The 22,500-nt window shown below is 50.5% G+C and overlaps 4 protein-coding genes across 5 annotated transcripts in view; 2 read left to right on the top strand and 2 right to left on the bottom strand.

Annotated features, from left to right (window-relative positions):
- The window catches only part of LOC125959747 (Kv channel-interacting protein 1), a 29,786-nt gene extending 25,602 nt beyond the window's left edge, over positions 1-4,184 (bottom strand). Inside the window, exons 1-2 of one of the 2 annotated variants that reach the window (XM_049692658.1) lie at positions 4,039-4,184; positions 2,208-2,929 (exon numbers count right to left, since the gene is read on the bottom strand). The gene's annotated coding sequence lies outside the window, so the exon portion shown is untranslated. The remainder of the gene's footprint in view (positions 1-2,207; positions 2,930-4,038) is intronic. The other variant, XM_049692659.1, reaches the window with a different exon arrangement.
- A 6,341-nt stretch (positions 4,185-10,525) lies between these two features.
- LOC125951038 (uncharacterized) lies at positions 10,526-11,323 on the top strand. The gene is made up of 2 exons (XM_049679541.1): positions 10,526-10,627; positions 10,725-11,323. The coding sequence occupies exons 1-2, from the start codon at positions 10,561-10,563 to the stop codon at positions 11,012-11,014; spliced, it is 357 nt and encodes a 118-aa protein (XP_049535498.1). The 5' UTR covers positions 10,526-10,560; the 3' UTR covers positions 11,015-11,323.
- A 26-nt stretch (positions 11,324-11,349) lies between these two features.
- LOC125951037 (protein FAM185A) lies at positions 11,350-12,654 on the bottom strand. Its single transcript, XM_049679540.1, has 2 exons — positions 11,873-12,654; positions 11,350-11,811 (listed from the first exon to the last, which is right to left on the bottom strand). The coding sequence occupies exons 1-2, from the start codon at positions 12,588-12,590 to the stop codon at positions 11,468-11,470; spliced, it is 1,062 nt and encodes a 353-aa protein (XP_049535497.1). The 5' UTR covers positions 12,591-12,654; the 3' UTR covers positions 11,350-11,467.
- Positions 12,655-12,889: 235 nt separating this feature from the next.
- Positions 12,890-15,977, top strand: LOC125950933 (nuclear RNA export factor 2). Its single transcript, XM_049679329.1, has 4 exons — positions 12,890-13,857; positions 13,922-14,614; positions 14,703-15,494; positions 15,576-15,977. Exons 1-4 carry the CDS (start codon positions 12,922-12,924, stop codon positions 15,771-15,773), a joined length of 2,619 nt encoding a protein of 872 aa, XP_049535286.1. The 5' UTR covers positions 12,890-12,921; the 3' UTR covers positions 15,774-15,977.
- Positions 15,978-22,500: the final 6,523 nt, after the last annotated feature.

Raw genomic sequence — 22,500 nt, 5'->3', positions numbered from 1 at the left:
TTCAAAACGCCATACCTTACTCCCAATAGCACTGCGCATGAAATGAAAGTATTGCATGCACAGTGAGGCCCTCGGTGCCTTCCCGCTGGTGGTATGTTAAAATTTCCGTCACGCTGTCGTGATTTAATGATGCGGTTATTATCATGCCATCATTAACAGCATTTCTGCATTTCTGCAGCCACAGACCGGGAAGGTGGAATTTCCCGTTCAGCTGCACGAGGTTTCCTTTGGTGGGGGCACGGAAGCAGTACGACTGTCGCGTTCCGTGGCTGCTGCTACGGTTGCTGGCCTGGAAACCGTTTGTACGGTTCACGCCAACCAGCCAGCCAGAGGCAACCTGATGCGCTACGGTTTCCGCAATTTGGGTTTGTTGGAAAAAAAAATACGCAAAAAAAAAAAACAGAACGAGATGGCTGCGAATGGCCTTTTCACTCATTTCTATGGTAACACATACCGAATCCATGTTGCTTCTAGTTGCTGCAGAAGCGCCATCCTTGGCAGGTGGCGTGCCGGAAACCTACTAATGACAGCGACCAGTGTGAGCGGCACCATTCTATCTCGTCATTTAGATTGTCCGCTGGAAAGTGGTTCTTTGAAGCAAAATTATCGTGAGCTCAATTGCCACACGAAGCATTTGTGCTTTTCCTTGGTCTCGCTTTCAAACCATCGTCCATCAACGCCCATCATCGTTCTAGGAGGCGCGACAAGGATGAAGCAGGTCAAAGAAAAACAAAAGGAAAGACGAGGCGACCGTGCCTGCCCAAAAACCAACCCCCGGGATCGTTATCCCGAGCGAAAACCAAATTTCCCATTTCTTCCACCAACGCACGAGACGAGACGGATGGACGGCTGGCATGCTGGCATGCTCTGGTTACTATCTTACGCACACCAATCCACTGCGAGCGTGAGAGGTGAATTTGCGCGCGGAGGCGGTCTTCGTCGTCTCGTTTCACTGATAACGACGAATGGTACCATCACCACCGCCACGACCACCATCATATTGAATCGCATAGAGACACACGAACAGACACACACAGAGGCACGGGGCGCACAATATTGGGCGCATCCTCCTTTCGCTGGTGGGTGGAAGCAGTGGTTGCTGCTGCTGCTGCTACTGCTACTACTGCTGACGCCGTTACCAACATCGTCGTAACGTGGCCGGACACGTTTACATCGTGATGAGAGATGCCTTTCCGACGACGACGACGACGACGACGACGGAGCCATTCCAACGAGAGGCAATATGATTTGGGCTGAGAAGACTTCCCGACTTTACCGCGAGAAATAAAGAGCGAGAGAGAGCGCACACCAGGACTCACGGTGGCCACAGACGGACGGACACAAACGGAAATTCCCGTGTGCCTCGGGAGAGAGTGCAATGCGCGAACGAGCTGACTGGCTGGCTGGCTGGCTGGTTGGCCTCTGGGAGGGTCATAAAATGGATAAAATCTACACTCGAGCCATAGCGATTGCTGCTCGCACCCTCGCGCGCTAGCGCCATTCACTCAGTTCGCCTGTCGCCAGACGGGATTATCAAAAGTACGGTGGGGGGGTGGGGTGTGTGGATGCGAGCACTCATTTCTAGCCAGTTCACCCACCCACCGCAACATACGCTGATTGCGAAATGCTCGAGCCCGGAAAGTGCACTACCACCATAGGCCTGTAACGCAAAGGCAATGGGAAATGAGGACAAGAGGAAAGGCGACAGCCGACGAGCCCATATGATGACAGGGGGCCTGGGTGCAATTGTGTCACATACCTTGCAGGCGCAAAATGGTATGCTCTTGGGCGCTAGGCCCCGATGCCGATTACCATCTGCCTGAGGGGGGCCCACTGACTCGGTCTACAGGTAGCCCTCGAGTGTAGGTGCCCCAGGCAATGTAGCGCACACGTACACACACACACACATACACGCACTTATAAGGCCTACAAGGCCAATGGCGAGTGGTGGTGCTGATGGTGGTGGTGAGGTGGAGCCTCTCGTATGGCCGAACACACACTCAAGGGTCTATTTATAGCTATAGCTACGCACAGGGCCAGAACAGGGCCAGCGGAGTGCAGAAACACCGGGCACCGAACGACACCGTTGCTGCTGCTGCTGGTTGGTGCATCCTTGAGCGCGTATGAAGAGAAGGAGCTATAGGTCCCTTCCTTTTGTTATTCACGTTAAGGCAGGGGGAAGGTTCACGGCAAAAAGGGTAACTTACAGCGTCTATGAGAAGCCGTGCTTATCGGTGGCCTCTTGATGATGTTGACGGTTTGGTTAGCGGGTACAAGACGACCACGAAGACGACGACAACGATGCTACTGCTGTTGGCGCGCTTCTCCTGGATGTCATTATTGGTCTAGCTGCTGTTCTGCTTGTACCGGGGGTTCGTATTGGATTTTCGGTTCGACTTCAAGGCTGCATTATCGCTTGTTAACAGACACACACACACACGGATAGCACACACGCGTGACTAAACAGGCACGACCTAACACCTCGAGCACGGTACCTCGCCTAAGGTACCGTTATCGGTATCGCAGCCAACACCAAGGTGTGCCAATGACAACGACGACGTGTGAGCACGACCCCGTGACAATACCGATCGTACCGATAATAATAATGCGAGGTTAGGGTTTAGGTTTAATGGAATCCGGGACGAACGGAACACAGACCTGCAAGGACGGTACGGCAGGACGATTACGTTGTCTTCTGTTTTACGGATGTGTTTCTGGATGTTGTTTCTTTTTCATCTAATCTACCACTACGGACTCAGCAGCACGATCACGTTCCGAGCTGAGGGCACCAGCAGCAGCACCAGCTCTTCCTCCTTTCACTTTCTCGTCTAAAAGGGGCTATACCTTCTACCTAACGAGCTTCGTCACTTCATCTACACTTCCATTTTCGGCACTAGCACTACGATGCTCTCGATTGGAGTCACTGTAACTGTGAAATCATGGGAAAGACTCACTTAGAACACTCCGCCGGAGTTGGTAGTATAATAATAATAATAATATTCAGGATATGATCTGTTGGGGGTAGAAGCCGGCCATGGTGCTGTTGATGAGATTTTTCACTTATTACTACTACCGCTACGGCCGCACAGGTTCAGAGAAAAATGAAAATTTGCTTATCTTGATACGGACTGAGCTTCCCTCAACTCTGGGCCTAGATAGGGGAGCAGCAGTAGCCAGGGAATGACTGTGACTGTAAGGGGCACCGTCAGCCAAAAGGATAGTGAGAGCGAGACGCCTCCGAAGGATTCTGTGGCGGTCTAATTTGCGTGTGTATTTTCGCCCTAAAGTTGGGGCTTGCTTTTGAGGAGAGGATGCGATGCCAGTAAAGGTAGTATCAGAGTAGTGGTGGTGGCGGCGGTGGAGGTGTGTTTATGGCCCTTTTGGGGTTCGCCTTTGTCAGGTTGTTTCAGTTTCCGGTTGTTGTTGTTGTTGGAATACGCGCCCGCCTTGGGAGCAACATCTTAAGAAGATTCTGGGCGCTTCGTTTCCCTACGGATTTTGGGGGGCTTTCCATCTAGCTCTTACAGCGTTACGGAAATCTCACGTGAATTAAGGTACATCTGGGCACGGAGATGAGCGTCAAGAGATCCCCTGGCACCTACACAAACCTGAGTTTCAGAATTTTCCTTAGAGCCGAGGGAATACCTTGTACACTAGGCACTGGTGAAGGTCAGGTAGGAGGTGTTGACCCCGGGAAGTTACAGGAGGATGAAGAGAGATAAGAAAACACACACACACACACACACACACACACACACACACACACAAGCAGCAGCGTACGCGAACACCTTTTCCAACGCTTAAGATGCGCTTTTCACGTTCACGTCGCGGCCGCTACGCCACGCCTGTTGTAATTCGTGGAAAATCTGGGCTTTTTCCTTCCCCAGAGTGCACCAGCAGCAGGTCTCACGCACTTGCTAGGGAGGGAAAGGGGCTCGGGGGGAAGCACATCATCACGCAGTGCACGATATATCTAGCTATGTTGCACGCCTCAGCGCGCGCAACACATTGAACACGTTCGCATTGATTGGGCACTACCTACGTCACAACCGCCTGCCTTCAACTACCACCACCACTCGCTGGCCTGGTTGTCCCATGAGGTGTGGGAGCACGCTTCAAGCTGGGTTTGCGTTCCGTTCCGTTTTCGTTTCGTGGCCTTCGACGAGGCGGACGAGTACGTCGGGCGTCGGTCCTTTAACTGATCCCGACCATTCCGATTGCCACTTGATGGAGCCTTGTGCGAAAAGCTGAAGACACACTTGTGCGAAACACCATCATAGAGAGAGAGAGAGGAGAGAGTGAAAAAGAGAGACAGAAAGAGAGAGAGAGTTGGGAAAACTCAGAGAGGGAGAGCCAGAGAGTACCATAGAGATGGGTTTTTTTTCAAGCTATCCGTGCACGCACACACCGACAGTCGTGGTTTCGCGCGTGGAAATTGTTATCTAAGCTGCTTGGTTTCTGCTTAAACTAAGTTTTCCACCTGATAAAAGAGAGAGAGAGAGAAACGGAGGAGCAGCACGTGAGAGAGCAAGAGAGCGGGCACTTGTGGAGCGTGAGAGTAGGCGAGCGTTCAACAAACTACAACAGCAGCAGCAGCAGCAACAATACTAGCAGGGAGGTTCAGGATCGAGCAGGATATTCTCTCGCAAGCCCTCATTACATTTACATCTCACCTGCTGCTACTCACGGTAGCAAACGTGTTATCATCAATGTTGAGGTTTATCTGCGAGCCAAACGCATACAGACACGAGCACGAGACTTTTGAATGAAAACGCAACGCCCTGCGCCCTTGTATGCTGGCGACGGACGTGTGCGTGAGTTGGCTAGTCTCTCCTTGCTATGGCAACAGCAAGCCGAGCCAGCCATCTAGCCATCCATCCCGTGCTGATCGTCCTGGACGCGTGAGCCGAAACGACGGTGAGATGCCGTGAGATGAATATCCACGTTAGTTCCACGTTTTTTGAGCTCATCCGGCCTCCTCTATTTATCTCACTCGTCACTGTCAGTATAGGCGCTGCGTTCGATGCTAGGGATGCTGCGACGACACCAAGGGGCAGGATGTCCTTTCCTTTTCCTGTTATTCCTTTTCCTTTTTTGTTATTTCACTGGAACAGCACTTCCGTTCCAGCTGAGCGAAAATGTGCCCCGTCAGGTTATTTATTTATTTTTACGGACTTTCCATCTCGGTCAATGGCTCACAATTATACCCCCTTTCTTCCCCGGTCCCTCTGCGACAGGCCGCCGCACACGCAGATACATCGTGCCACTGTTGGTTGGTGACATTAGTGCGCGCCTATGGAAGTTCGGATGACTCCGGTTCTCCTTTGACTCCTGCTTCCGCCTTTTGCTGCGGCATGGTGGTGCGTGATGCGTGGTGGATTGACAATTTGCTAAATTGGAGCCTGGTGACACTCGCTTTCTCTCTTTTCCTCCTCTATCTCTTCCTCTTCCTCTTGTGACCATTTCGTTGGGGTTGCCCCATTGTTAGCGAGTGGTGTAAAGGGCGCACCGGGAACTGGCAGCGGACTAGAAAGATTGTTGTTTGGTTGTTTTCTTTCTCTTTCCCTCTTCCTTCTTTCCATCAGCATCAGCATCACGTCTCGAAGGGGTTGTAGCGAGACCGTTCGATGGAGGCGCCTGATGTTTGATGCGTTCGAGCGCCATCTTTCTCTCCCTTGTGGTCCGCGAGGCTGACGTGCCGTGTGCGCGAGCGTTTGATTAATGATGGTTGGCAATTGTAGCGAGCTGAACGATGGTGGCGAGGCCTCCAAATTGTTCACGCTGGAGCGATAGTGGCCTTCGGTTTTTTTTTCTTCTTCCAGGGAATCTGAACGTCCCGTTCGTTCCATCTGTTTCCTTCGAATGAGGACATTTGAAGAAGCACTCGGTAGCACAAATTGCCGAGGTGTCGTGGGTGCTTCCAGTCCAGTGGCCACATTTGCAGCACCCGACGGTTCTTTAATGCCGGATAGTGCAGGTTTCTGACTTTTGAGAACGTTTTTCCAGAGCATTTATTTCATTCCTTCCGGGCGAATATTCGAGCTGATATCCTGCATCCTAGCTCCAGCCCGCTCCATGCGAATAAAACGAAATAAAGTTATATTAGTATTGCACTGCAGCCGGTATCGCACGGTTTGCCGCTTTCGGTTTGATTGTTTCATTTTATCATCATAAAATCTATCATTTCACGATTACGATCCCAGCGCGCTGCCACACCGCCCTCCCCCCGGGTAGCCATATCATGCACGTGCTATGTGGTAGACCGAATGTGGTCCAGCATACACTACCGCACTACCCATTCGAGAATCATTAATCTCAGCTCAGTGGTGGTGCTGGCCGTTCGCTCGCGGACATACACCATAATCGTAAACTGTGCAATCACGACATGTAGAATGAGCTTGCGACCCTTAAGGGTGTTGGCAACAAAGCGGTGGCCACAAAGAAAAATCCCAGATAATGAGGCCACCCCAACCAGGTTTGTTATTGGTCGGCGTGGCGAGGCTTAAATTTTACGTTCTTTGCAATTGTTAACGGGGTGGCTCGCATTGAGCGAGCTGCGCCGTAGCTGCGGCCACAGCTTCAAAACCTTAAAGCCTCGCCTTATTGCCTTGTTCTCGCCAGTCCATTATCCAGCCACCACCAGTAGGAGGAGCACCAGCACCAGCGGTACGTAATGAAAAATGTATAGCAAATGTAGCACAATCAGCAATTCGGGAACCGTGAAATAATCGTTACAATTTACTATACTTTGTTCACCGTATGTATGTGAGTGTGTGTCTGTGTGTGTGTGTGTTGAGTTCCCTTTTCCTTGTTCAAAACTTACACCGCGATTGGATTCTGGCCACTGTTGGAGTCGGTTCGATGGCGGTGACCTGGATAGCATTTCTCCTTGCCTTTGCAGGCGGAAGTCCAATTTCATCCTCCATTTTTTTGAATTTCTTTCTTTTGCGCTCCTCAAGAAACGTGGGAAATAAAGAAACTCGCCATCTAGAGCATGACCAGAACGAACAGAACTGGGCGAGAGAAAGAATGTAGAAATTGTTAGCTAGCTGAAGTGTTCGAAGAATGGGCTTCCGATTGGCAATCGCTACAGACCTGGCCAGTGGGCACCAGTTGGTAATGACCATCGAAATGTATTTTTTAAACCCGCCCTCGGTCCTTGCTGCTACCTTTGGAACGATATAATGGGCGGATGGAACAGTTTTTTCCAGATCTTGTCTTCTTGTGCTCGAAGTCGAAGTATTTAACAAGCCGAATATGCTCTCTAGTTCCATAGAGGATATTTTTTGTGCAGCTTCGAGTAGGTGAGTTGTCCTCGTGAATTCGTTGAATGTAGGTTATTCCGTGCTATCCACACGCTATCCCGTGCCACTGGAACGGTTTCATGATGAAACAATTCGACATTAATTTATTCATTCCACTGTGAAAACGATTTCATTCCATTTCCTACGCCGGGCATAATGGGTGCGTCATGTCCGTCTGCATGACCGTTGAGCACCTGCATTGCTGACCAGCAACGGGTGCGATTGTGACCGTATGTTGTGCAATCAGAGCGCACCAGCATAGTACGCCCGGTGGCAGGGGCTTAAAACGGTTAACTATTTATAAATTCTATCAGCTCAGCAATCCTTCATCGCCGGCGGTGTGGTGCATGCGAGAGAATTTCCAGCAAAAGAGTAGGCTAGTATCGCGCACATGCCATGCTAATACTGAGCCTACCAGCCTACTGCTACCATACGACGACGAGTGCATGTGTCACCATCGTTCGTCGACTGCAGCAAATGGAATCAGCCAGGAAGGGGCCGGAAGCGATCCAGCAGCAGCGTGCGTTTTGGCGAATGGATAAATATGTAGATGTTCTAAACAATATTTTCATTGAAGGTCCAGGTGCGTGGTAGTTCCAAGGACAAACGAGGGGAAAACCTTCTCCACCAGTGGCGGACGCAACGCAGCTCATGCGAAACGAAACAGCTGAACCCTTGGACCAACAGCAGCGCTGAGCGCCTAGCCTGGTACCTGCGCTGGAATAGGCGAGGAAGTAGAGCGGAAGAATGATTAGCTTACCGAGGCCCTGTGGTATCGTGGTGTGAATGGCGCGAATAATAAAAATATAACATGTTGAATACCCGGAGGACGATGGGGTGGAGACGTAGTGCACACGGGGAGGGCCAGGTAGCGGTGCGACCATTCAGTGTCGACTACGAAACACCCGCAACTTCCCCGTGCAGAAGTGAGGTTAGAATTGGATTATGCTTCAGAAAGGTTCATTTTATGTTCTGCTCCGTGCACACATCATGCTGTGCCCGTCGAGTCACCATTATGCACCACCTACACGCTCCGTCGACACGCAAACCGGATAGGCCGGCCGTGCTCCGTAACGTATGGAGCGTGGATCACGGTAGGCCACGCTTTTCGACGCCATTGCTGTTCACGTCTCGAACGCCTCGGTTCGCCTACTGAGAATGATATGCAAAACTGACATCATAACCTGCGCTGAGACGGTATAAGCTGATTTGAGGTTTGTTGGCCAGGACGGTCGGTCCTTTGAGGGGGAGGGGGAGAGACCTTTGATTCCTGGCGGTGAAAGAGTTGCCCAAGTGGTGGTGCGGCTTTGGTTTCGTGTAGTACTATGTTGTAGGTCAGTGAAGAAGGTCGGCAATCGCAACAGGGCAACGGTGTGAATGGAACTGTGCCTGTCATTGCCATTCAAACATCGCCCTCGCCTTTCCCTCCATCGTCCCTTTCTTGCACACCTTGTATGCCAGGGAGCTTTTGTATTTGAAGATTTATGGAGGCAAGACAAGTTCACGGGCCGCATAGGTGCCGGGTTGTCTCGTGCAAAAGCTGTAGACGCACGACACACAACCTCACTTGTGTGTGCTCGACTGTGTTGTATATCATTCTATTTAATTAAGGATTTTCGAGGGTTTCGAGGGTGGTGGTACAGAACGGAACATCCAACTAAATCGCGGGAAACTCGAGGGCGGGGGGTGTCGAGTGAAGGTACCCCAGCGCAGCATGTTGTCCTTGTAGGCCTTTGGGCGTCGTTTCAAGTTTGCACAAGGATTACGCGCATTATGATGAAGCTGGAGAGATTCCCATTTCATCTTTCTTTGGATATTCCCCATTAACGTGAAAGGTATGTGCGAGAGGCAGCAATTCTGGTTCGTAATATCCTCGAAGGGATAATAATGTTTCGGTGAAATAAGCATCATATTCAAGGCTTACATGGAACCATGGATTATGAATAAGTTCCTTTCGCCTGCCTGCCTGGAGTGACATGGAATGCACCGTAAAATTGAAATAAATGTGCTCTGCGCCACAGATGGGCCAACGTATTCAGCAGCAACATGTTAGGTAACTGTTGGTGGTCTGGTTCGACACCAAAGGATCCAATGCTTTTTTTCTGACTGCCCCAAAAATGCCGTCGGACACATCGTTTGTACAACCTGCTCCGTCCCTAATGACGACACCCTAGTGGGCCGGCGCTAGTGGTCCAGCCTTGATGGCGCACCCAGGAAAACATAATTCAGTTCTAAAGCACCACTCCAAACCAGTAGTCACAGCTGACAACACTGTGGCACTGTAGCTCGTGTGCCAGCAGCGTGGTCGCTCTTTCCGGTTCGCATTTCCTTCGCAACTCAACTGTAGCTCCGGTATTATTGGATGAAGATATGGTGCTGCCATTTTCATTTCGGTGCTGTCCGACGGTCCTACACCAGCTAGACACCAGCTAGAGCTGGTGCAGAAACGAAAAAAAAATGGTGACCAAAAAAAGCAACGAAATCATAGAAATCGTTTCGAACTGCTGTCCATGCGTTTTGTGTATTGTTTTAGGTTTTTCCTTTTTTCGCCATCTCTCCTACGACCATCATCGTCATCATCGTTCGGAATCTTGTTAGCACTGCTAGCTGTGGCCGTCTCGGGTTTCGAGCCACGGCCACCGGCAGCCAGAATGCATAACGGAGAAAGAAGAAAAAAGAAATGTATGGGAAAATGGTACTGGGGAGCATAAAAAGGGTCGAATTAATTCGGACAACGTGTTGCGCGAGCGCACGCCCGCACGCTTCCGTTCTTTCTCTCTGCGACCGAATTTGGCCAACAGTTGGTTTTTTTTGGGGGGTGCCATGGATTTAAGGCTGGCAATAAAAATGCTGCTTATGCTTATTTTAACGACGACTGCTGCTTGCAAACTGTGGACCGGAAAACTGAACTGGTTTATCATTTCCATTAACGAGGACGACGGAAATCTGTTGCTTGTGATGATGGATTTTATTAGTTTTGGCCAAAACTGCTTCGATAGTGCAATGAAATGGCTGAATGCGACTATGAAACGGTTGGAACTGATTACGTTCTCGCAGCTATCCGGCAACTGGACCTTGACGAGCAAATAAGAATGCAGATTGCATCCGTACCCTTTGGCTTTGGAGCTGCGATAGATGACCTAATTATGCTAGCCTAGAAGGCATGCAACGGTTCAAGCTGACCTTCGTGTTTCGCTTCTTATCATCGTCGCTGTTAAAGCGTGAATCGTAGTAGTCTTCCCTGGAGCCGCACATCATGAAGTTCTCGTCGTCCATCATCGCGCTCGGAACGATTCTGCTTCTAACGCTTGCGGTTGCTTCCCGTACATGGACTTGATTTGCGCAATTGCACCAGCTTGCAGGGAAGGTTTTCAATTTCTCTTTCTTCTCTCTCTCTGTGCTTTCTTTTCCCATTCCTAGTAGCAGCGCAACATGGAGGACGGCGCTATCGGCGAACACTCGGTGCGGCTAACTTCATCAACTGCCTCGCCATAGGGGAAGCTCGGCAGCGCATCTGTTCGTATAGCCTTGACCTGCTGGATGCGATTGAACGGCAGCAAGCGACCGGAAATCACTCCTTTCCGGAAGGCAAAGTTTTCCACCAGCACTGCAACGTATGCAAATGCCAGCTTAACGGTGCCTTCGAGTGTACGACCGAGCTGTGTGCCGAGGATTTCTTCCACGCTACCGGACGTCCGCGGTTCTGGTGACGACGACCGGGGACCGGGTGGTCCTCTGGGGGCAGGGGAGGGTAAATTGCCTGGAAATTAGTGTAATTCTCGCTTCGGCCAATAGCACGCGAAGGGTTGGCGTTGCCGTTAGTTAATCATTTCTCCTTCGCTAATAGGCCGAAGGATTTCTCCAGACATTTGCACGCTGTCTTTGGTGCATTATTCATTGCTGCTGCTGCTACTGCGGATGGTGATAGTACCGAGCGATAGGGCACTTTACTAGCGTAGTGATACAGTTTAGATTGAATAAATTATGCCCAAAGATGGCATTGTTTCGGGCTTTTAAGGAGAGAAAGACATTGCCGTTGAGATTGTTGCACTTATATTCCACGTGGTCTTTGTCTTTAATACTTTTACAAGTTCTAATAATAAATAATCTTGACTAACACTTAAGTAACGTAAATGCTTAGCACGCTTCAGCGAAGTAACGGATTATTGTTCCATTTTCCCTGCGAACGAGAACGTATCGGCCCAGGACATTTTTCGGAGCGTCACCGAACCAGCTGCCTCCACGTGTAAGCTACTTTCTCCATCTTCCTTGCCAAGCGTTACGCTGTTACCATCCCGTTTATGCGCTTTGTCCTCAATACTACCGTCCAGTTCAAGCTTCCTGGCGTTCACCGTTATCGCTGAGGATTCGTAAACGGTGTCCGCAAGATTGAGTTGCAGAGCTTTTGCCTTCGCCGCCAGGATGGTGCTCTTGCCAACGGTTTCCGAGAGCTGCAGCGTGACATTCTCACTTCCAACATCGGCGTGCAGAGTACCGTAGAATCCATCTGAAAGTAATCCTCATACAATTAGGTGCCGGTTTTCGAATAGACCCGATGACGAACTTACTCATCGTGAAGGAGTTACCAGCGTCGGACTTTACGGTGCACTCCTTGTGGATGCTCTTCAACTCCAGGTCACCGCGTTGCGTTTGGAAAGAGCTTTGGTTGGAGTAGCTAGCATTGACCACGATGTTACCATCCTGGGTTGATGCGCTCACAGAACCACCTTGAAGTTTGTCGAGAAAAATGTTGCCCTTGCCACTCGTTACCGCGACCACGTTCTGGGCGAGTGTGATTCCACGACAGGATATGTTACCGGCGGTGCTGGTAAGAGCAACGTTCGTAGAGCGTAAGCTCTTCGTGTCGATGTTCCCGGTACATTCCACAGCAATCTCGTCGCTGTACAGGTCGGCTATGGTCGTACTACCGGCGTTCCGTATCTGCAGGTCGGCCTTTATCGGTATTTCGAGAACGCATTCCGGCAACTTTCCTCCCGTTTCGGCGCCGTTCGAGATGGAAACCAGCTTCTCGGTCACCTTCACGGCTATGTTGTCCGCATTTTCGTCCGATTTCACGGTGGCTCTGAGTAGATTCGAATCCGGACAGTCCAAGAGATCGTAGGGGATGATTTTCAGGTTGTACGCACAGTCGATTTGGATCCGGGCGTACGGATTCACCGTTTGTTGGACGGTTTTCACCTCGGTCCACCTTGTCCCGGTGGTCGAGAGGCCACGTAGCATAATTCGTGCCCCCAGAGCACTCCTGGCTAGTGCAAATAATTGCATTTTTCCGGTTCTGTTGGTTAAATGGTTAAAAAATGTTCAGAATTTCGCAATTTTACAACATTTTTACAACACAACCTAAAAAAACCGTGAACCAAAACAAACTGCTCGACTACTCGACTGTTCGACTGTTTAACTGTTCGACTGCTCGAAACGATAAAAACGAAATGGGCCGAAAAGGAGTTTATACTACTACGTTGAGGAGTCGGGGAAAAAATTGAGTATCTTTTCCACAGGTCCAGAGTTTCGGTTTTGTTTTGATTCCGCGGTTTGGTGAAAAAAGTTAAGTTATCCCGGGTTTTCCGCTATTTCCGGTTCCGGCGGTTGCTAAAACATGGAGGTACAGATCGGTCCGGCACGGACCATCAAAACGGAGCAGGTCGATATGGAAACGGACGTCCACGACGCGGAACAGGACGAAGAAGGCGGATTTTACAATCTGGAAAGCGCGACTCCACAAACGCTCAAGATGAAAACGGGAGAGGCCGATATCGTGGTCGATCCGAAAGCGAGTCCAACGGTGTACGACGAATCGAACCTCGATTTCGACGCCAACGCGCTGGGCCGCATGGACGTTTGGCATCAGGTTTTCATCCTGCACGCCGGTCAGGCCACCAAAGACAAAATCCTGGAATCGCTGTTCGCCAGCGTGCCTCTCGTGGACTTTTTCCCGGTCGCCTACCGACACTACACGAACCTCGATTTCTTCCTGGTACGGATGTGCGAGAACGCGCTCCGGGCGCTCTTCACGGCGGGCCTGCGACTGAAAGTTGGCCAGTCGCAGTTGCCGCTGCGAGTGCGCTTGTGCGCGGCCAAATTCCAGCAGGGACAGATTTTTACCCGCGCCACCATCGCCAAAGCGGTCAAGGAGCGGGCCGACAATTGCCAGCTTTATGGACAGGCAAACCTACTCAATCTGGAGTATTTTGCGTGCCACCCGGCTCTCGAGGAGCTGTGCGTCTGCCTCAGCAATCGGTCCCAGTTTGAGATGGTGTGTTCCGATATCGGCAACGTGATGTGTAATCTACCGCACATCAACGGAGTCCGGCTGTCGAACAACGGCATATGCCACGTTACGCTGCTGGCGGCCTTGAAGGGGAAGCAGCTGCTAAGTCTGGATCTGCGAGGGAACCGCATACGACACCCGAGTTCGATGCGGCCGTTGAAGGAAATCCCGCTGATGGAGCTCTACGTCGAGGGCAATCCGCTGACGGACGTGCTGGATTATCAGCAGACTTTGCGCGGCTTTTTCCCTTCGCTTATCAAACTGGTAATCACTCGCTGTCCGTTCGACCATTCGAGGGTATTCATGATTTTCCTGTTTATGCTTTTAGGACAGTGCCGTCACGTACAGCGAAGCGAACGTTGTCGGCGAGGGTCGCGACGAGGAGGAAGAAGAGGTGGAGGTGGTATCCCCCGGAACGGTCATTGATGAATTCGAGATGAATCCGGTCGCATTCCACAAGTACCAGCTGACACCACACTGGCATCTCGTGACGGTGCTCCACGATGGGACCTGCGGCAAGCAAACCATACTGGATGCGTTCGTCCAGTGGATAACACAGTACGACTTTTACCCGTGCTACTACAAAACGTACTCGAAAAAGGACGAGTTCCTGGTGCGTAACTGCTACGATGCGCTGCTCTTTTTGGTGCAAAACAAACTACGCCTTCCACTGCCGGGAACGAACACCACGCTCAAGCTGACCATCGCCATGAACGTAGCCGAGGCGGGACCAAATCAGGTGGTACCGAAGAAGAAGCTGGAGCAGTTCGTCATGAAGCGGTTCAGCCAGAACTGCTTGGATCTCTGCTCGATGCAGACAGAGTTTAACACGATCAAGTTCGTAGACTTTAGTGCGAAAAGCCCGAGAACGTTGAAGCACATTGTGGACATTGCGGTCAAGAGCCTCGGGGCCAACTGTTTCCTTATTCGCTTGCGCAACAATGAGCTAGAGAACTGTGACGGGCTGTCCGGGTTGGCCAAGTTTACCTGGTTGGCTTCATTGGATTTACGAAACAATTCGGTAAGTTGTTTTTTATTCGTCTCCGGAGGCAGTAGGCATGTGCCTTTGGCATCCAAGTGACCCTTGTTAATGGTTTGATTCGTTACAGTTGGCCTCATTTGCTGCGTTGAACAGTATCCCGCGGAACTTGATCAAGGAAGTGTTTCTAGACCGCAATCCGCTGTGCGGCGAGAAGCCAACCTGCGCCGAGTACATCTCTGAGGTGAAGCGATACTTTCCCCAGCTCGAGCGGCTCGATGGCCGTCCGTTGCTTGGCGACGGTGTGCTTAGTTACTGCCAGAACTACATTTGCTCCCAGGATGCGTACAAATTTGCGGACGCCTTTGTTCAGCACTACTTCAAACTGCAAGATTCGTTCCAGCGTGTAGTACTGCAAGATCTGTACCACCCGCAGGCACTGTTCTCGATGACTTGTGATTTCGCCATCGATCGGTCGGTAGCACCGGACGAGAACGTGCAGCGGCAGCTGGCGTACAGCGAGCACAGTCGCAATCTGTTGAAGCGCGGCAAATCCTCGGATGATGTACGGAAGTCGCTCGTCATGGGTAACGAGTCCATCGGATACGTTCTGAACTCGTTCCACAATACCGCGTACGATTTTATGTCGTTCCGTATCGATGTGCCCATCTTCACGCCGGACAATGTACTGATTACCGTGCACGGTAGACTGACGGAGGGCATCAACTGTGAAACGGGATTTACGCGTACTTTCTACATTCAACCGGCTGGCATGGGCAAGGGACTGTTTAGCGATGCACTGGATTACAAGATCTGCAATGATCTTTTCCACATGTACACGCTCTCGGCGGAGGGTCGTAACTATATGGATAAGCGTACGGTCGAGGAGAATAAGAGGAAGCAACTTCAACAACCACAAGAGGTACGTGACCATGATCTTCCTGTGTTTCTGTTTTGCTTGCAGTTTAATGAACTTTCGTTTGTCGATTCCCATCCCTAACAGAATATCTGCTCGTCCGAACCGGATGATCGTGAGAGTACGCTGATCGTGTTCAAACAGCTGACCAAACTGAACCGGCAGTGGTGCGTCCGGTGTCTGGATGAATCGTCCTGGAATCTCAAGGTAGCCCTAAATGTGTTTCTGAAGCTCTACGAAGCACGCCGCATTCCGAAACTGGCCTTTATCGAGAGCGACGAGTAACGCGAAGTGAACCAAGATCAGCTTATATCAAGGAACATTTGCTGGAATTCCACAATATTTTCTACTCTTCCAAAAACCAATCTCCAATACTGAAATGAAATGTGATAGAGTGAACTTATGTACAATTTGAAGTTTTGTAAAACCAATTTAAGACCAAATACGGCCATAGCCTTATCTTTTGAGTACAAATAAAATACCATTACAACATGCATACAACAGTTTTCAATGTACTTCATTCGAATTCGATTATGTCGATGCTCCCGGAGTGTACCTTGTGACTGGTTCCATTAAGATTTATGCTTTTCAACGCGAAGGTCGTGTGGGGGGTTAAACGACCCCCCTACCAGTTTACCAGAGTACATCAAGAGCGATGAAGCAATGAAGTGGCTCATCAAGTGGTTGTCATAATGTAGTTCGCTTGAAACAATGTAAAACCACCAAACCGAACCGAACCGCACCGAACCGTGCTTGTTGGCTGCTGCTGCTGCTGCTGATGCCGCCGCTAATGGTATCCAGTGACGATGATGATGCCAGCCCACAGGCCGGCCTGAATGGATCATGTGGATTTATATCGAAGCCACTTCCGGCACCGAAGCCACACCGGTTTTGGGGCTGCGAAATGAGCGCTATGTGTGTGCACGTGTTTACACATTAATAATCGATTGGTAGTAGCATCGACCACTACTGCTACTGCCGGTGGCACTCCCACAGAGAGAGAGGAGAGAGAGAGAAAGAGATTCCTGTCATTTTGTCCGGATCCTCGGATGATGCACACATCCGGCACATGGTGGGAGGTGGGCGGGAGTGAGGCAAAACTTTAAACACACCTCCAGGCAGCACCACGAGGCCATTTCGTGGCGTACCGGATAGGAGACGCTGTTGACGTTGGATGAGAAGAGGGTTGGGTTGAAAATTTAATTTCCGCCGCTCGATCGAATCGGTGTATGGCCGCGGGCTACTAGTACGCGTGTGGTACAGCAGCAGCAGCAGCAGCACCGGGCACATTAATGAGCGAACGAGTACACCGGGGGGATGGCCATTTTTCTATCGATAGCCCCGCGATCCCACAACCTCATCCTCAGCCCCATCGGTGTTGAAACGTTGCAGGCTGAAGGACTCGCGCTGCAACGGTTCCACGTGGTATGCATATGTCCGCTCCGCGGGGTGTGTGTGTGTGTCCGGATCGGTATGCTTTGATTGGCAGGTTGCAGGCAACCCGCGGGCAGCTTCAACCGAGCGGAAAACAAATGTTTTCCCTGCGGTTATGTTATCGAATCAAATCAAACGGTGAAGCCGGTTTCGGTCGCCACACTCGGGGGTCCACCACCACTGCCGGTGCTGCTGCAGCTGTTGTTGTTACCGGAAATGAATCGTCCGACTCCGGGTCCGGGGAATCATCCGAACGGAAGGCATACCGCTGCAAGGTATGGGCGGTGAGATGATAATAATAATTATCGTAAAATTGACCACTCGCATTACAATAACAGTCCTCCGTTCCGGAGGATGCATTGTGACCTCGTTGTTGATGGGAGGCATGAGAGGCAGCGTATTCCGCGGAATCGCTCAAAGGCATCTCCGGTGGGTATAGCATACCATACTGATAACCATCATCGCCATCAACATCATCGTCCTCGCGCCATAGCCGCGGGTTGAACGTGGGAACGACGAATGGATGGATGGAGCTGGCGATAGAGAACGAGAGCGCTAGCTAGTGGCCGGTTAGTTACCGCATACCACACGCTCCGGTCACTTGGTCTAATCATATGCACTTTATCTTAACGATGGTCCTGTCCGGCGTGGGGGAGGAGCACCAGGAGTGGTGCTCGATTGATCGACCATTCCGGACTGGTTGCTAGTTCCTCCTCGGCAGCGCCAATCGTGGAGAACCGCATAGTGATGGCCGGAGTAGTAGTAAAATTCGTTGGAAAAATAAAGCCGACAGACAGATGCTGCTGATGCTGCTGACACTGTCTGTGGAGTGCCCTGCGGATTTGGTGGCGCTTGCGGCGTGTTAGTTTGGTTTGATGGCGTGATTCGGGGGATTCCCTTGGGGGCAGGGCCCAGTGAGACGGAGAGCATCAGGCGTCGAGAACGAATGATAACAAACCGACGGAATGATAACGTTGTCTAGGGTACGTTGAAGTTGTGTGCTTGTTTGCTTGTTAGTTCGTGCCGGCCGTGTTGGTTGGTTGGCTGCAAAGGATTGTTGGTAGAACCTAGTTAGCTCTCAAGCCCCATTCTGCGGGGGCGGCTGCTGCCACAACTGATTGTCTAAAATTAATTGGATTTACTAGCTCCACGAACGATGGATTGTGACTGGTGTGTCCGCGAGCGCCATACTTGTCCGGTATTCTGTCCGGTTCCGGGAATAGGAAATTAGAAGCAAACCGTATGGATGTGACCATCATTGGCCAACTAAGCTGAAGCCTGGATTGTTTGATCCGTTGCGCTCACCGTTTAGATTGGCTTAACTATTATAATGAGATGGTAATTATAAAAAGTTTCCATAATTATATGGCGTTCGATTAGCACTCTCGGTGTATCGTAGAAATAGCAATGGTTGAATTCGATGAGGTTTTGTACGGTTTGAAAAACCAGTTGCATGCTACACAATCAACAAGGAACTCGTCGGAAATGTCTTGATTAGAATAGCCTTTTGCACCTGTATTCAGTTCTTTGTGGGAAAAAGCTTCAATTAAGACTTCAACAAAACAGATTCGCGATTAAAACGCTCGAAAAAACCGTCTGTATTGTTTCGGCAGATTGAGATCGAGGGTCCTGACGAAGGATGCAAATCCTGCTCTCTACGTCTGAAACTAAAAAGCGACAGCTTTTCCTCCTGCATTTTTATTGCCAAGCCAGGGAACCCGCCGTCATCCCGACGATCACGATCTGCATGCGGTGAGTGGCGCCGCGCATGCATCATCATTAGCTAATTGTTGCTAAAAGGTGGTGCCACCGGTGCTGTACCGGCACCTGAAAACCAGGCATCCTATGGGCAATGGCACACTCACACACCGAGCGAGGAAGGAAAACGGACAGAAAACGCGAGCATTTCAGCGGTTAGTCGTTAGTCCGTGGACCGCGGGACCTGGCCTAATTGCATCCGGTTGCGCTGCAACACCGAACGGTGTTAGTTAAGAACCGCCTGTTCCGGTCGGTCTGGCCGAGGGTGTAGCGAACGTTAGCTTCAAAGGAATCAAGCGCCGGGGAAAAACGAAACCAAAAGGATGTTATTTTAAAGCTCTAGTGCACTTCTTCGTGAAAGCACCACAATGACGATTGCAAGACACCAACATTCTGTTGCAACCTGTTGCGGATGAGAAAATCTGGAAATTTTCGCAATTTTCCCCACGTACCGGCACGAATCACATATGCACGCCTTATTGACTGCCGCCCACATTGTTCTGTTCGCAAACTGGACGCTACTGTTTCTGGTACCTTCCCCCGGATGCTCTCTACTGGAAATGTCTCGCTTCGGCAGCGAAACAACCCACCCGTTAAGAGCCTGTCGCAAGGATACGCTCATCATGGTCACCGGGTACGTCTCCGCGCCGCACCAGTGGCGCAACAAGTTTCTGGATTTTTATTTTTCCATTTTTTCCTACCGGCAATCCATGGCTGTGGCTCCAATGCGGGGGGTTCAGGTGTTTTATGTACCATGTTCGATTGCACCGGCGTTGAGATGGCCCCACCCTTGTGTCCTATTGGTGGCATTTCCCGTTGCCGGGATTTGAAAGCGCGATTGAAAAGAGACATCTACTAGTGCCGCGATCGGGAAGGATGGAGAAAGTTCTCCATGCATTTCCAGGTTTCGACAGGCGACCGCATCGGCGGATATGGATGTCCTTTTGTCGCTGTGCTACCAGGAAGCAATGCTTCCGAGGAATCCCTGTGTGTGTGCGCCCGGATGGTGGTTTGGAAATGTTTTGTTTCCTGTAGATTCATACCAGTGCGTTGGTGCTTGTTCTGCCGAAACGCCGAAACCCAATTTCCTACGCATCCAAATTGTATGATTTCCATTTAGACGGCTACCACCGCTCATCGGTAGCGATCAGACAGCAGCTTCGGGGCTTTCAATTGTTCGCCTTGGACGGTGTACCGGATTCTCCGTCGTGGTGGAGTTGGTGACGGTGGGCGATGGAGATGGAGGCTTTCATCTTTCACCAGCTACCGTTCATTGTGCCGATGTGAAACAATCGCATCGCTCTCTCTCTCTCTCTCTCTCTCTTTCTCTCTCTCTCTCTTTCTCTCTCGGTCTTCCTCTGCTTCCGACTTTGAATTGTGATTTTATACTTCTTTTCATCGGAATTTTCAGTTATTTCCGGCTGGCTCTGCTCGAGTGCAGTTTTTCATCGAAGCAACCATCACGACAGAAGTGGCAGCCTTCTCCTGTAAACGAACTCCTTTTTTCCTGTTCGTAACCCTGGCAACTCGGGCAACACCTTTGCAGGTTTGGAGTGAATAAAAACCTCCCGCAAAAAACCCTATGTTCGGTTGTATGTGTGCACGCGTGTGTGTGTGTGCGGATTCAACAACTTCCAGCAGCCATTTATGCTGGGTAGTATGTGGGATATGTGGAAAAAAAAGAAAGAGGAAAGGAGAGAGAGAGAGAGCGAGGGCATCAAAAACCATGAACAATTGTAACAAACAGAGTCTTGAGGCTAGATTTGCTCATGTTTCATGTATGTGGATAAGCGCGCGTGTGTGTGTGTGTGTCTCAGGACTTTCCATGTATTTTCCATTCATGGCAAATTCCGAAAAGGTGCTCCAGGGGCTTTTTGAGCGAACTTTTTTTTTGTTCCGTTGCGTGTTGCTCCTGCTGCTACTGCTACTGGAAGCCTCCCATCATTCCTCGGGTTCGCACACACAACGACGACAACCACGACGACGAACCGGTTTTCTCAAGGCTATCCTCGTGCGCTACGCTGGTACGGTGGCCACCGGAATGCAATTTGAAAACAAATCCTTTCGTGCAAATAGAAATACAAGACACAGAAAGAGAGCGAGAGACATCAAGAGGGAGAGAGGTTAATGTAACATACAACAAAAAAAACCCGAACCGAAAAGAAAAGGAACTGCCAGGGTTGGTTTGGCGAAAAAAAAACGAAAGCCCGAAGGCGCATGCTGTTTGCGGGGGAGTTTTGTGGCGAAGGTGTGGTTACATCAGACACACAGTCTCCGATACCGAGACCTTACCGGTAGCCCAACCATCCCATTAACGAATGGCACACCGGCTTACGGGTTTATGGCTTAGAAGGTACGGCCAGGCGTGCATGCCAGGCATGACAGGCACCCTGGTCCTGGTGTTGCTGTTTGGTCTTTGGGTCTGCGTTCGCTTCGAACCATCTGCGTGTGTGTGCGTGTGTGTTTGGGTAGAGGATCTAGAAATGGACTGTGAAGACGTTTTCTAATTACTTCCAAACCGGATTTGCCAGCTCGATAGTCGAAACTGCTGCTCCTGGCTGTTGCTGGATGGTACTGAATGCTGGAGATCCGCTGGATCCGGGCTTTCCGTATCGACCATCAAAAGGAAAACCAAAAGGAACGGACGGAGGCCCGTAAAACTGTGGCTAAAAACCGAAACCCAGAACTCGGTGGCAACATTAAGCCGTTCTGTTTTTTTTTAGGAGATTCAGTTTTCATCTTCTAGCATCCAGCTACTGGATTCGGTTGCAAGGTCACATGAGAAACCGGAAGCCTCTGAAATGGGTCTCCTCGATTTCGGTCTTACGGTCTTCACTGTAATGGTCAGGTTCGGTTAGTTTTTTTTTGTATGTTCTTTGTATGTTCATGAACCGGAGAGGAATTTCCAGAGAATTCGATCCACGAACCACGTTTAAGCGAGCGACATTTTTGTGACGCGCGTCAGTAAATAATTCCAGCCAATGCCCAGATTCCGACAGTTCGTGGAAATGTATTCCTTTGTTTGCAATCCATCCGGAAAATGCACCTGTTTACCCCTCCTCCCCAACCCCTTTCCCTTCTCGCTCGCTGTTGATGTGCGGTTTCATAAATGCATCTCATCGTAACGGTGACTATTGTGACCTCAAAAAGCGGTTGCACCCCGGCAAGCAGTTTGGAGATGGAATTTTTATTAACTCCTGCACAACTTTCCTGCCACCAGCACTGCTTGCGGTTGGTCGTTTGGCACGTTTGCATAAATATATTCCAAACAAACGCTCCCCGTTCCTCCACCATGTGGGCGGTGAGATATGTTTTCAATAAACCTCCATCTCCCGCCAAGCCCGGGCCCACCATGGCCACAATTTTCATGCTTTTATGCTTGATGTACGACGGGCAGGCGCGCGCGAGTACGCGAGGTCGACGGTCGCACAGCATGTTGCAATTCGCTTATTATGTTGCGCCAAGTGGTGATGGAGCCGAAGGTAGTGGTAAAGAGAAGAAAGTTGCGGTTTTTATTGTTCGAAGTCGCTCTTTTTGATGTTTGGCCGCTAGCGCACGCTCTGGATGCAGCGTTGCGCCAACAACTGCATCTCATTACTGTCCGGTCCGGAATCCACTATTGCTTCAGCTTGTCCGAAAAATTATCCAATTTATGCGGTAAAGTTGAAACTTCAACAGCCGGCGGACGTCCGTGGGTCGTAAGGCGAAGGACGTGATTACTGCTGCTGCTACTGCTACTCGTTCATTTCATTGTTCGTCGCGGTTTTTTGGCGCACTCGATGAGCTGCAGCAGTCAGCAGCGCAACGGCGCGGTTTGTGG

Source organism: Anopheles darlingi, chromosome 2 (genome assembly GCF_943734745.1).
Source record: "Anopheles darlingi chromosome 2, idAnoDarlMG_H_01, whole genome shotgun sequence".
Lineage (NCBI taxonomy): Eukaryota > Metazoa > Arthropoda > Insecta > Diptera > Culicidae > Anopheles > Anopheles darlingi.
Note: the sequence above shows the minus strand (reverse complement) of the source record. Positions and strands in the feature narration are given on the sequence as shown.

Coding starts and splice junctions, on each gene's coding strand:
- LOC125951038 (XM_049679541.1), top strand. CDS start 10,561: ATGAAGTTCTCGTCGTCCATCATCGCGCTCGGAACGATTCTGCTTCTA. Junction 10,628..10,724: donor AACGCTTGCGGTTGCTTCCC/GTACATGGACTT, acceptor TCCCATTCCTAG/TAGCAGCGCAACATGGAGGA.
- LOC125951037 (XM_049679540.1), bottom strand. CDS start 12,590: ATGCAATTATTTGCACTAGCCAGGAGTGCTCTGGGGGCACGAATTATG. Junction 11,812..11,872: donor TGGTAACTCCTTCACGATGA/GTAAGTTCGTCA, acceptor GATTACTTTCAG/ATGGATTCTACGGTACTCTG.
- LOC125950933 (XM_049679329.1), top strand. CDS start 12,922: ATGGAGGTACAGATCGGTCCGGCACGGACCATCAAAACGGAGCAGGTC. Junction 13,858..13,921: donor TCCCTTCGCTTATCAAACTG/GTAATCACTCGC, acceptor TTATGCTTTTAG/GACAGTGCCGTCACGTACAG. Junction 14,615..14,702: donor TGGATTTACGAAACAATTCG/GTAAGTTGTTTT, acceptor GATTCGTTACAG/TTGGCCTCATTTGCTGCGTT.